The sequence below is a fragment of the Apostichopus japonicus genome, chromosome 3 (genome assembly GCF_037975245.1).
Source record: "Apostichopus japonicus isolate 1M-3 chromosome 3, ASM3797524v1, whole genome shotgun sequence".
Taxonomy (NCBI): domain Eukaryota; kingdom Metazoa; phylum Echinodermata; class Holothuroidea; order Aspidochirotida; family Stichopodidae; genus Apostichopus; species Apostichopus japonicus.
The window spans coordinates 2,909,357-2,924,407 of NC_092563.1; the positions used below are offsets into that span (position 1 = coordinate 2,909,357).

The 15,051-nt window shown below is 36.1% G+C and overlaps 1 protein-coding gene across 1 annotated transcript; it reads right to left on the reverse strand.

Moving 5' to 3' along the window:
- Positions 1–1,536: 1,536 nt before the first annotated feature.
- Positions 1,537–15,032, reverse strand: LOC139960087 (secretory phospholipase A2 receptor-like). Its single transcript, XM_071958167.1, has 9 exons — positions 13,696–15,032; positions 12,175–12,432; positions 11,181–11,333; positions 9,995–10,249; positions 9,332–9,472; positions 7,095–7,340; positions 6,061–6,186; positions 3,031–3,306; positions 1,537–2,387 (listed from the first exon to the last, which is right to left on the reverse strand). Exons 1-9 carry the CDS (start codon positions 13,745–13,747, stop codon positions 2,113–2,115), a joined length of 1,782 nt encoding a protein of 593 aa, XP_071814268.1. The 5' UTR covers positions 13,748–15,032; the 3' UTR covers positions 1,537–2,112.
- Between the last annotated feature and the right edge of the window lie 19 nt (positions 15,033–15,051).

Genomic DNA, 15,051 nt, shown 5'->3' on the forward strand with positions numbered 1-15,051 from the left:
CAAAGGGGGCCACCGCCCCGCCCCCCCCCCGAACGTATTTTTTTGTATGTTTTTATGATATCGCTAGTAATTTCAAAATACAAAATTCTTAGATGCAACTTACAAGGCCTGGGAAGTGCCATTTCCAGCGATCTGGGAGGCATTTTCGGCCAAAATTCTCTTGCACGCTTCTCGCCAACTCATAGTGGCGCTACACGCTTAGATAGTTTGCAGATCCATATATACGCATATAGATAGTTTGCATACAGGTTCGCCCCTCCCTTGGCAAATTTCTGGCTACGCGCCTGGCATGCATAGACTGCCGTTTATCTTACACGGTAATATCTTCCTTTCCATATTGAAGTATGAGATCTGCGATGTTCCCACGACACATATTCCTCCAAAGATTTACTATCCTATTATAACATTATTAATTAATGTGCCGTTGAAATGTCATTAAATTTAGTACAGTTTGAGTTTGGTTGTCATTTTTTCTTCTATATTTAGAATTAAGAATCAATATTTAACGTGTTTGTGAGAATATTTTTTTCCTCAATGGAGACATAATTTTTACATTATTAAAAAAAAAAGAGTAACGACACACCTTTACAGCCATCAATGATAACATCAATAACTCGGCTTTTGCCAGATGTATTCATAAAAAACAATCCAAAATGTTGAAAAAAACAGAAAATACTATTAGGATGTGGTTTTGACCTGAGGATGAAAAAAAAAATCCTAGCCATTTTATTAAACAATGATCTTCATTAACCTGAATGTATATCCCTCTAAACCATATATCCATCTAAACCACAAATCCCTCTAGAGCGTATATCCCTTTGAACCATATATCCCCTTAAACTGTTAATCCACTAAAACGTATATCCCCTAAACATATATCCCCTAAACATATATCCCTTTAAAACGTGTATCCCTCTAAAACGTACCCTTCGTGAATAACTAAAATATTCAGTAGCAAGCAATTTTATTAAACAATGAACTTCATTAGCCTGAATGGGTATCCCTCTAGAACGTATATCCCTCTCAAACGTATGTCCCTCTCAAACGTATATCCCTCTAAAACGTACCCTTGTTGTGAATAACTGAAATATTCAGTAGGAAGCAAGTCATTATGTTGATGACCGAATGAAACGTTCAACTACAAACTCGTATTAATTCTTACGAGAACCAGCATGACTTGATTATATAGGGACTTTGTGCGTTTTGCACATTTGCACAGTACTGTTTAAATCACTATGATTTAAAGGGATATTATCAAAAAAACGTTTCTTCTGAAAATATCCATCCGGTCGGACATTATCAGTCTGCGAGGACAGCATTTACTGTTACACTGGGCAATTGATTTTTGTCTCTTTTTTTTCACAGAGATATTCAGCTGACATTAATGAGCAAAACGAGAATGGTGTTTAATTGCAACCAGGAGTGATTTTTAAATAGAGAAAAAATAAGAAAGAAAGAAGGATCAAAGTCAGAGACAAGGTACGCATGAGAAAATCGTGGTAAACCACTGTTGCATGTGACCCCACCAGCGTTTCTACGGGATCTCTGCAGTCATGTGTTGACCAACGGTTTCGTGTAGTCACTCGACGAACGAATTAGAAAACACACATCTTGAAGTCCTTATAAAAGTGAGTTTGACTGGAAACTTTGGACGTATCTTTTGAATGACATATTGTTTTCATTAATTACGAACAAAACTTTATATACCATTAGTGATCAAGTCAAGGTACTGCTAAGCTACCGTACTAAAACTCGTAGCAACAATTTGTCAAGTTTCGCGGAACTGGGTAGGACCGATATTATAGCGGCCTCTTTTCAATTTGTAATTGGACGAAGAGCACCTCTACTATCATCGAATGGGTCAATTATATAAGAAGAAAAAATTAAGTGGGAAAATAGTCAAACATAAATAATTACGTTTTGAAATTAAAATCTCATAGATTGACCTGATCGAAGTTTCAAATGACGATTTCTCTGACGTCACGATATATTGTCACATGTCGGTCAATGATTGATCACTTTACAGTGTCCTTCATGTAAATAAGTTTTTTTTTCTTATCTGGAAGGCACAAGACTGGTTCTCTCTTTGAATTTAAGAGGCGGGCTTTATCATCAATATTGATAAAAATCACAAAGTTGAGAACTCTCTTCGACAGTATCGTGTAGATTGGTTTTATAGTTTAATTCACATGTATACATGGCCGGTCTGTTGCCAGGCGACGGGGAAGCACTGCAGTAATTAAAAGATAGACATCTTGAGTTGGATGTACATTCGTCCGCACAAGCTGTCACGGATGTCGTCATGAACACTAAGAAAGAACTATCGGTCAATCTTTTACCCTTAGAGGATAAAGTGTATTCCCTTGATACAACATCCGGATGAAAATCTGAAGAAAAAAAAATTGAAAGAGAAGAAAAGAAAGGCAATAACAGAGGAAAAGATTAATTCTTTAAATAATAGTATCTAACCGCCCATACCCCCTCTATTTCTCTCTCTCCCTAGCAATATTCACTCCCTGATCTATCTTTGTGCTTTGTCGTATTTCCAAAAATTGTGTTAGTGGCTTTGTTCGTCAAACAGTTTACGCGCGCACTTGGCTAACATTTTCAGCTTCACGATTGAGGCTATCGAAGCTATACGCATGTTACCATTTCGGCGCTCCACGTGATTCACGTGACTCCTGCTCCTAAGTCTCCAACAGCCCCATCTGTCTGACCGCTTTGGCAGTGTGCTTCATAGCGAGCCATACATGGTTGACTGCAGCACAGAGAAATCTATGTGTGTCCTCCGTTTAATGTATAACTTTACGTTTTCATGATTTTCCAAGCTTTTTTAAAATTGTTATCTCGTTCCATTGCTTCTGTAAAGAGTGCGAGTATGGTGCTTAAAGGAATTTCAGGCCGAACTAAAACAGAGGAACAGTATTACGGATTCTTATTACAGGCGGACTACTACGTTTCACTGTGACAGTATCATCATATTTTGTAGCACTATTGACAAGAGAAAAGAAAAACTGTTTGTTTACTCACCAATGTGATAAACAAGTTGCCTAGATCCATCTCCACAGTATTGGTCTATGTTCCCTTTACATGGTTGCGCGCATTCCCATGCTGGCAGTTGGCCGTAAAATGAATACATTTCGTTGCCGCAATTGCACTGGGTAGATTTCCTCAATCCTACCATTACGTAATTAGCGGAATTACACGCTAACGTACAGTCGTACAGGTTGTTATCAATCTTAAATTCAGTCCTGTACCCTGCTAGAGATTGTCTGTTATGATCACGAAAGCAGCCACGGTATTGTTCTGTAAAATAAAAGGGAATAAGACAAAGGGATTATTAGAAATATTAAAAGAAGAAAAAAAAAATCTGTATTAAATATAGAAAGAAAAAAAGACATATACTAATTGGAACGTGTCAAAATTCATACAACAAAAAGCGTTTTGATTCCATTTGTATATATAGGAAGAAATTTTACAGTCAAAAGGTGTGAGAGAAGCAATTCGTTAATGAAATGAGTGGGCGTGGCGGGCGGGGCGTGGCGGGCGGGCGGGCGGGGAGGTGGCGAGTTGGGGGTATTCATATGAGGCACATAACTTAAGAGAATCAAGAATATATTACTAAATTATCAACATGTGGTCCAAGTATTTCAATGAATCTAGCAATAAACAGCGGCGTAACAATTCAATTAACTTGGAAGCTTGGGACAGGAGATGGGGGTGGGGGGTGGGGAGGGGTGGGATTATATGGGACCCCTAAAGCGAGTGCATCGAGCAACCATTCCCTAAGGACCATGATGTTTTTTTTTCTTACCAGTGGCCTCTTTGAGTGAGAATAGTTTAATTTATGTAGTGCTATTACCATATTTGTTGTAGATATGGTACATTATCACCGCACAAGCGCAACGAGGAATAGCTTCGTTGCGTACACTTTCTTACCAAGGCTCAGCCGCCAAGTTATATGGAAACCGGTTTTCGCCTGCTATTCCGTACAATTCAGCGCCTAAGGTTCCATGCATATGGATTTCTTTGATAATCGACACTATCTGCATTTATAGCGGCGATTATTTTACTCATGGGCGTACAGAATCTGTAAACTTTAAACAGTTATCTATTTAACAACGCTAAATTGGCCTATATGAACATTAATTTAGTACTCTTGTCGGACTGAGGGTTTAAAAAAAGAAAGAAAAAAAGTCGTTTGTCAATGGAGAATATCCTCAAACCCACGATTTTTTGTTTTCCTTTTACTCACAACGCTTTTTTCTTGGTCAAAAAAGTTGTTAAGAAAAGATATTTTGTAAGCTTTACAACCATGTAAAAATATATTTTCTGATTGGTTCGGTAATTTTATCGGACTCGCCTGTCATTGTTACGAAATTCAAGTGGAAGATCGCCATCTAATAGCTAATTGATATGCACAGTCATTGGATTTTGGTTTGTGCTACTGGATTCATTACATAAGTATTGAAATGCTTTAACGTTATGTTAGAATTGATTTCAGTCATACTAATCTATATATATCATATGATTCATCTCTTATAAACTAGAAAGCAATATTCTGTAAAAAATTACAGTTTTATGGTTATACTGACTTGGGCGTCGGTACTCTGCTACGGGGAATACCGTACTGTAATACAATTCCCACGCTATGAAAATTTCAAAGTGTATAGGCCTATCATCGAAGTATTTATAAGCCTATATGGTGTATAGGTAGTTCACACTTAATCGCACATAGGCTAGAGTTCTAACATAAGACATATGCGGCGAGTTACTTTCGAGTTACTATGGAGTGAAACAATAGTTTCTGTCACTGAAGATGTATAAAAGAATGTCACTGAAAGACACGGTGAGTGCACGTACTGTATCAAAGGATTAAGTACAGAAAGATAGCAATGGCCAAGGCGATGAATTCCGCTTCGTTTGAATCCTATATATCTAACTTGACTGTACTATTACTAACGTAGCCTAGCCCATCAATACAATGCGTAGATATAGACCTTACGTTGGGCCTAGTAGTACTGGTAGTTTGGTACTAGAAGTAGGAAGGTGATCAACATATTGGTGCGATAAACCCTGCTTAAACTGAGCTGCAGTATAAATTAAGTTAAAGATGAAATGAAAATAATTAGGAATAACCACGGGTACGTGACTGTGTGAAGATCGGACTGTGATGTATATGTGCATTAAACATAGTACGTGTCTGCAGAAACATGACCTTAACCCTCTCCCCGCCCCTCCACCTTCACGCAAATGGCAAATCTCCCAAGGAATGAGTTTGTATCACAGAATCAGTGAAGTTCGTAGTGCGCAAGTGTAATTAATTCGACAAACGGCCCAAAACGTTTCCATATGTTTTATAATAAATATTTTGCAAGCTTTACAACAATGTCAAAAGTTCGGACGAATGGTTGAGTAATTTCATCGTGCTCTCCTGTTTCTTAAAACGAAATTACAGTGACAGATAGCCATATAATAGCTAATTGATATCCCAACGGGTGTCAACAAAGACCACGTGACCAAAGTCTTACTTTTTTTTCGTTTCGCATGTGGAACGTCCACGTATGAATGTGCATGTGATATTGTGTTATCTTTGTATCACAGAAACGATGGTAAACGTATTGCGCAATGTTTATCACGTGACAAACTGCCACCAATATTTCCATATAAGTGATACTGTGAACCTTTTGAACGCAATTTGTTTGGTTGTTAAGCTTGGGTTCCCTTTGGCTCCCAGGCCCGGACGGCTTTGGCCCCTGGCGTTACATCGCTGATAATATTAGAACCGTCGAAACATTTCTTTAAAGGTGCTTCATGCGGTACTTTTGTAAGTAAAATTCAACCTTTGCAACATTTAGAATCAATCATACAAGAAGTTTACCGATATTATAGAAAGAGACAAAATGGAAACAGGTCAAGGTCGAAAACAACTGACTAAGATAGAACCAGGACTTTTGAATAGTGGCTGCAGAAAAGTGTTCATGGAGGTCCCTTTATCTTGGAGACCCAATCTTGACTCGTCTGTTCAGTGGATAATATGACAATGCTCAATAAGCTTACCTTTAGGCATCTGGCAAATAAAGTTGAAGAGGGCGCTAGTACAATCTTCTTCTTGGAAGGTTCCGGACACGCCCATCACTAGGCAACTATCAGATGAGATGACAGGGGGCTCACTGCTTCCAAAATCTGACGATAGGATAATAGAAACATCATAACTGTATCCTGTCAGCTATTTGATGGAAAATATTGACTTAAGCTTTATATATACATTTTTTATATACGGAAAATATTTACTCAAGCTTTATATATTTTTTATATATTTTTTATTCAGTTTTTCGCCAGTCCAAGTATTACTTCAAGTTAATTGAATGCAATTGAGCGAGACAAGACGCCCTCCTAGATATTTACTCCAAACTTAACGTTTGTGAATGATGTATTTATATATTTTCAGTTGTTTTTTAACGTCTCGGATGCAATTATCGTATTATAAATACAGGTCACTAAATCTTAAATTTCCAAGGCCGCCTTAAAAATTTCAGAGCGTTACTTTTGACTTAATTTGAAATGAAAGTTGATTACCACTCCCGTCGACAGCTGTGAACAACATTTTGATAATAAAGAGCTTTGTGTCGACGTTTGTCGAAGCTTCCAGCTAAAAAAGTATAAACAACAATATTTAACAACAGCAACAATTACAACAACAACATGCATTTAAAGCAACAGGGTTTGTTGCATTATATACTAAATCTATTTACTTCTCTGTGTCCCGTTTCTATACCAGTCCACCCAAGTAACCCACAAATTTATACCGTAATTCCCCTCTCCCCTTCACCCCATACCCACCTTCAACCCTGCACACCACTAGGGGAAGTGTGGCGCGTGTCAGCTACTGACTATTATATGCAAGTAATTGAAATGTATAATCAGCTGGGGTATTGTGTTTTACTTTTTTCTTATATCCAAGCAATCACCGATCCCGAATGTTTCTGTACATACAAAATCCAAGTCTCAATGTAGATTGATTTCTTGATAGTTTACGGTATATATCGCGAGATGCCAATACAATTTATGATCATGATTTAACCGAGTCTTACCTAAATACGGCGTCGTTGTACCATAACACGTCCACTGGTTTGTCACATCGCGATTGTCACAACCGATCCAGACATCGCGGTTTTGAAATAAATTTCTGATCACGTCCCTCTCCTCGGCTGTTTCGAACACTACTAGATCCGACACGGCTTTCTGGCAATACGCCTGCGCATCCTGCCAGTTATGTTTGGAGAGACTATAGTAGTAGCACTTGTCGTTAGAAATAACCCATCCCGGTGGGCAGTTGTCTGTAAATATGGAAGATGCATTTTATTCAGAAGTGAAAATATAAACCTACACATGCGCCATGATAATGATCAATGAACACGTGAAGTTAGCTCCCAAAACCCAGCATTATAGTAATGGCAATAATTTGATTTTTTTTGTAAATGGCATAATTATAGTGGATCATACTGTAACCATTTTGCTTAGAATTTAATCTCGGTGTTCCATTTATATATTATGAAAGAGTGACACCGGTATACGACAATACAAGCAGGGACAGACGAGAAGAGAACGATTTTAAATAGGAACAGTCAGGTGGTTGTAGTTGATTTATTTATTTATTAGGAACAGTCAGGTGGTTGTAGTTTATTTATTTTTTAGGAACAGTCAGGTATTTGTGGTTTATTAATTGTTTTAATAGGAACAGTCAGGTGGTTGTAGTTTATTAATTGTTTTAATAGGAACAGTCAGGTGGTTGTAGTTTATTAATTGTTTTAATAAGAACAGTCAGGTGGTTGTAGTTTATTAATTGTTTCAGTAAGAACAGTCAGGTGGTTGTAGTTTATTAATTGTTTTAATAGGAACAGTCAGGTGAATGTAGTTTATTAATTGTTTCAATAGGAACAGTCAGGTGAATGGAGTTTATTAATTGTTTCAATAGGAACAGTCAGATGAATGTAGTTTATTAATTGTTTTAATAGGAACAGTCAGGTGGTTGTAGTTTATTGTTTTTAATAGGAACAGTCAGGTGGTTGGAGTTTATTAATTGTTTCAATAGGAACAGTCAGGTGGTTGTAGTTTATTAATTGTTTTAATAGGAACAGTCAGGTGGTTGTAGTTTATTCATTGTTTCAATAACAACAGTCAGGTGGTTGGAGTTTATTAATTTTTTCAATAACAACAGTCAGGTGGTTGGAGTTTATTAATTGTTTCAATAAGAACAGTCAGGTGGTTGGAGTTTATTAATTGTTTCAATAAGAACAGTCAGGTGGTTGTAGTTTATTCATTGTTTCAATAAGAACAGTTAGGTGGTTGGAGTTTATTAATTGTTTTAATAGGAACAGTCAGGTGGTTGGAGTTTATTAATTGTTTCAATAGGAACAGTCAGGTGGTTGTAGTTTATTAATTGTTTTAATAGGAACAGTCAGGTGGTTGGAGTTTATTAATTGTTTTAATAGGAACAGTCAGGTGGTTGTGGCTTATTAATTGTTTTGATAGGAACAGTCAGGTGGTTGGAGTTTATTAATTGTTTTAATAGGAACAGTCAGGTGGTTGGAGTTTATTAATTGTTTCAATAGGAACAGTCAGGTGGTTGGAGTTTATTAATTGTTTCAATAGGAACAGTCAGGTGGTTGGAGTTTATTAATTGTTAGAAAGTGTGTAGCATATTTCGGTCAAAATCAAATTCTCGTATATAGCGGAGAGATGAACTGTTCAAATGTTGGTGGTATGTTGTCAATACATCTGGCAACAGTGGAGTGAATGACGTCATATAGGCAATTGAATTGGAGATGTATTATAAAGCGGTTTGTTTTATTATATTTCAATTATTTATCTACAGAAGAAAAGTAATATTTCTACGAAAACAAAGAAAATATTTATTATAAATGAACTTCTAAAAACAGACAACATTGACACCTGAAACAAACATTTGCAAATGTATATCAGGTTTCGTGTAGAAATCAACAAGAACATTAAATTGTGAAAGTAAAACTTTTGAAGAATATCTACAAAACTGCTACCGATATCCTAGAGTTTAAGGGAGGGTTACAGTCGGTCAAAATAGTTTACATTCATCAAACATATCTCTATTTAAAGGTACAAGATATAAAGTATAGGGGGTGGGGTGGTGGGGGGGTCAACCAATATTGTAAAATAGTTGTTCTCTCTGAGAGAAGGGTTCATTGTGCTGATACAGGAATCTCGATCTTTTTAAAGAGCCTTCTACTTTAAATGAAGATTTAACTGGGGTCGGTCAGTCAGTCAGTTTTGCTTTGGTAACAAATTTACTTACTGAATCTATCAACGGTCAACTTGTCCAATTTAGCTTCACAGATAAATGTCTTTTTTCTGGAACATAGTCGAGTTTTTGCACGAAGCATGTTGTCGAATGAAGTACAACCCAATACGGAATCTTCTGGTGGCTCATCCCATCCTGAGGAAGGGGTGGAGAAATATAAACGATCAAGAACTATATATATATTAAAGTCGTATTTATGCGCTTGATTAACCATCTTGTTCAACATCATAGAACTGGAGAGGAATAAAAAATAGCAAGTCTTGTACGTTGTCTTACAGGAGCTGACATCAAACTAGTTAAACTCCGAACATCGGTGAGACTCGGAACGTTTATCAGAGAAAGCAAATCGCAAGATCACTTCAAAACAAGATAGATCCTATGTGCATCCTTTAGCACAAATTCTAGTATTAGAATGCTTTTCAACAAAACGGAACTATTTTTAAATTACTTATTTTGTTAACTTCTCAACAGAAGAGCTCAGATTTGTTGAAATAACAAAACAGTCCCAGTTCATTTCAAAGATGGGGGGAAAGGGTTCCTTTTCATTTTTTCATTGACAAAGAGAGCCCTTTTATTTATTTAAGAAAAAGAAAAGCCACTTTTGAGATTGTTCATCCCCGCCCGGCTCCCTTCGTCTTTGGAACAGACTTGACCTACCTGGTAGAATTGTCATATTCGTCCATCTGCATACGTAGTGAGTTCCATCCATTTCTCTGTTAGAGCAACCGATCCACATGTCAGCTACATCAAAGCTATCGTTGACCGCTCGGACCTCCTCTTCGGTATCAAACACCAGTAAATTACCTCCAAAGGATTGACAGTATAATTCTGCTAGTTCCCAATGTAGACGATCAGTTGGCATAACATAACACGTATCGTTGAACCGAACCCAACCAGGTGGACAGTTTGTACCTTTATGGAAGTAATATTATAAAAAGGAAACCGATGCAAGCTACAGTCGACAAGAATTCTACTCCGTTATTTCCTTTTATTGAGTCGATATGTATTCCGTTAATTGCATAAAATCTGACGTAGTAATAGCAGCAGTATAGTAGTAGAAGTAGTAATAGAATTAAAGGGTATATAGTACTACTAGTAGTAGCAATGGTAGTAGTGGTAGTCGTAATAGTAGTGGTTGAAGTACTAGTAGTGGTAGTAGTACTCGTCGTTATGGTAGTAGTATAAGTGGTAATAGAAGTAGTAATAGTAGTTGTAGAAGTAGTAGTAGTAGTTGTAGAAGTAGTAGTAATAATAGTAGTAGTAGTAGTAGTACAAGTAGTAGTACAAGTAGTAGTAGTAGTGGTAGTAGAAGTAGTAGTAGTAGTAGTGGTAGTAGTAGTAGTAGTAGTACAAGTAGTAGTACAAGTAGTAGTAGTGTTAGTAGTAGTAGTAAAGGCAGCAGTAGTGGTAGTAGTAGAAGTAGTAGTAGTAGTAGCAGTAGTAGTAGTAGTAGCAGAAGTAGTAGTAGTAGTAGTAGTAGTAGTAGTAGTAGTAGTAGTAGTAGTAATGGCAGTAGTAGTAGTAGTATAAGTGGTAATAGAAGTAGTAAGAGTAGTAGTAGTAATGGTAGCCTATAGTCGTAATAATAGTAGCCGTAGAATAAGTAGTAATAGTATTAGTAGTAATATTAGTAGTAGTAGTAAACGTAGTAATAGTAGTAGTCGTTGTAATAGTCGTAGTAATAGTTGTATTGGAAATAACAGGAGTAGTAGCACCCCGAAGGTCCTAACATAAAAATAAATACCAATGTTATCCATTAACATTTTATTTTGCAATCACATTAGGAATTATCTTTGGAAAATGGTAATCGTTTCGGAAACGATGTTGTTTTCAAATAACTTACTAACATCGCTGGTCGACACGAGTTCATTCGGTTCGGCTTCACAAACAAAATGGCGTACTGAGAGACAGGATATATCTTCCAGAACATTGTTTATTCTAACAATGAGACAATTATCTCTATGTAGTGTATCATTCGTTGGAGGGGTCCCCCATCCTGTTTTTTTTTGGGGGTAGAAAGTAGACATGTAAAAGTAAAAGTAAAACGAAAAACAACGACAGTACTATAACCAATATACCGGTTTATTACACAAGTTCTCTTCTATGAGGGATATAGATAGAGGCAGTGCCATGGTTAGAGGAAAGGACCTGATGTGCCAGCCCGAATCTCACTACATTTACCATGAGTAGTGTGCAACATATGCCTGTAGGGTGATCAAACCTAAAGAAGGCCGTATTATAATTGTCCGCATGCCATTCTTTTGGCAGGGCGGTTTGAAATTTTTGTGAGAGGAATCTGGCCAGCAACATCTTATTGAGAACGCCTGTTTTAAGATGGTACAAAATTCGTTCATATTGTTCTGCTAAAAAGACAGCATGTCACCCATAAGGTCCGTCTACGGAAAGTAATGCAGAACGCTATAAATAAGAAAGCAAGGGGTGCCAAAAAAAAAAGAGGGGGTAAGGGGGGGGAGATTATGTTACCAAGACATATATAGGGTAACGCGCTAGAATGGAAAACGACTGATTTTACTGCGTCATAATTTGTGTGACGGAATACAATTGAATTTCTTGAGCCAAATTGCCTATAAAAGGAAAAGAATTAACTTGCCCTTAAACGGGTAAAATATATTACAGACAATTATATATATATATATATATATATATATATATATATATATATATATATATATATATATATACAGGCAATTTAATATATTTTATTTTTTTATATATAACTTGACATATAGTTCCCTTGGCCATGTATAATGCGTGGAAAACGAACAAACTTTGTCAGCGCAAGTTACGAGGGAAAAAACTTGAGATTGTACACTCACGGATGGCGTCACTTAAAGTTTCATTGTAACACAGCCATGTTGATTCCGTTTGTTTATCCGTACATCCCAACCATATCCCCTCGGATACAATCATATCTCTCAGGTCAATCATTTCTTGTTCCGTTTCCAGTACAACCAGATGAGCTCCCCGCAGATAGCACCAAACGTTAGCTTCATCCCAAGAATGCTTCAACCCGTCTGCATAAATGTAACAGTGGCCGTTAAGCAGGGTCCAACCATCGGGACAATTCTCTGCATCTTATAGAAAATAAAAATAGAACACAGTTACGTACATGAATGCATTCATGCCACACCCTCCGTGTTTGTTTAAACTAACTCCTCCCCCTTCCTTCGATTCTCTCTATGCTCATTCTATCTCCCAACCCCCCCCCCCCCTTCCTTCAATCCTTTCCCTCGTTGTCATTCCATCTATCACTCCCCCCTCGATCCTCCCTCTCATTGTCATTCTATCAACCACCCCCTCCTCCCATATGATCATTTATTTCATTGTCAGCCTATCTGCCCCCCCCCCATTCGACAATTACAATTGCCTGACGATGGAGTGGTGACCACTCCGAAATATAGCAGTATGTCGTTGTTAAAAATATTCGCTTGTTTATCTTTTATATTATATATATACTATATATTATCTTTTATATTATATATATATATACACACACATATATATATATATTTATATATATATATATATATCTATATAAATATATATATAATATATATATATATCTATATATATATAATCTATATATATATAATCTATATACATATAATCTATATATCTATATATATATATATATATATATATATATATATATATATATAATATAAAAGATAAACAAGCGAATATTTTTAACAACGACATACTGCTATATTTCGGAGTGGTCACCACTCCATCGTCAGGCAATTGTACAAGATCAATTAAATACAAGGGCTAATATACATCCAAAGACGACAATAGTGATAAGCATGAGTGATTTTTAAACTAGGAATGATTAGAACAACCAGCACATTTTTTTAGTGAATATTTTCAACTTAGGAATGAATAGAACAACCAGCAATAAAAAGTAACTAGGGATTAGAATAGCTCCAACCCGTAGCTCGCTACATTTCTATTTAGGTCAGCATTTAAGGCTTTTATTAGGAGACTCTCGTTAATCTTCCTCCTGGGAACCACTGGGGTTCATTACCAATGGTGGCACAATGGTCAACAAAAGTTTTGTTGACCATTGTCTACTTTTGAAAACTCGTGAAATTATGAAGATCACTTAACGTAATTAATCCGAAAAATTTAATAAATGAAAGGTAATCTGGATTTTTAATTATTCAAGTAATGAATTAATCCTAAGTAATAAATTCATAGTCGATAAGGCTTGTCACATGTGATGTTAAGCTCCAGTTCGGTATTTTCTCTGCACCAATATGCCTACTTGCAAAAATGTGAAGATTCCTTTGTTTTAAACAAATTTAATATAGTTATACCTGAAATAATTTGTAACTTACTTGTATTTTCTTGGAGAAATGAAGCTACAAGCAAGAAGAGTAATAAATTCATGATCAATGGTGCTGGAATCAGTCCGTTTCTCTCAATTGTGTATTAACTAACAGTGTGTGCAATTCACATGAAGATGTGCCCTCAAACTAACATTCTACGCATGCGCTTAACACCCTGGAAAGTAAATTAATTTATTATTAAATTTAAAATAACTTTAGAAATCAATTTTTTGGAAACGCATAAAAAGTACATATATATGTTTTTTTTTTTTACAGTTAGCATATTTCGATTTTCCAATTTCATGATAATGTTCTTACAAAGGATTCGATAATTTCAGGAAAAAAGCAGATATACATTGTGAATTTATCATCTCTTTGCTGAGAGAGGAATTGATCCATTTTAATTGACGTCTTTGAATTCAATTTGGTATTTAATAATGTAAGCATTTTTTGAAGCATGTCGATGGATTATATTACGGGCATATGAACAACTTTTGAACATGGTGGAAACACTCTAGCACGGTTTAAGTAATTTTCTACTGTTTTTTTTTTTTTTTGGATAGATATTTTTTTTTTGTGGATAGCTTTTCTTGGTCAAATTGCCTCCCTGATGATAAAATTACCACAAATTTGTTACCATAGAAATAACGTTATAACGAAAAGGAAAGGAATGGCGATTAGTGTAAATAAGTGTTAATGTGTATTTATTATTGTTTTTGGGGGGAGGGGGGATGGGGGGGGTAATGTATGGGTGCAGAGGTGAGGGCTGTGAGCATTACCCAATGTCATTAATCACAATTTGCAAGACATTACAATGTGCTATAAGAGAAAGTAGAATCTATTTCTGTCTGACGTTTCTACTTAATATTACTTTTTCTACCTTCTGAGATATATAATATTCATGAGCGATTTTAATATTCATGAGCGATTTAAATATTCATGAGATATATTTACATGAATGAGGTATAACTTAAAGACGTTCATCAATTACAGGCTGATAAGAGAACTTGATTTAACTGGTGGCATGTATTTAATGCTAATATGAAAGAAAACAAAATGAAAGAACAACGAAATTAGTAGCATCGAGTGACATCACTAATTGGATAACTAACATCTCGACCTTTTATTATCTGTTCGTTATGCACACATGACGATGACCACACAGTGACAGTCTCGATGCAAGGGGACTGGGGTCGAGAGCGGATCAGTCGTTTGGTTTTTCGTGACCAGATTCTTTCTTTGGTGACTTTCCTTACAAAGAATGTTGGTTTTTACAAATTATTGAATAAATTTTAATCTGAATTTGAATAATACCGTAGGCTGGGTATTTTGACAAATTTTCGTTTTCGTCACAAATTGACTTTC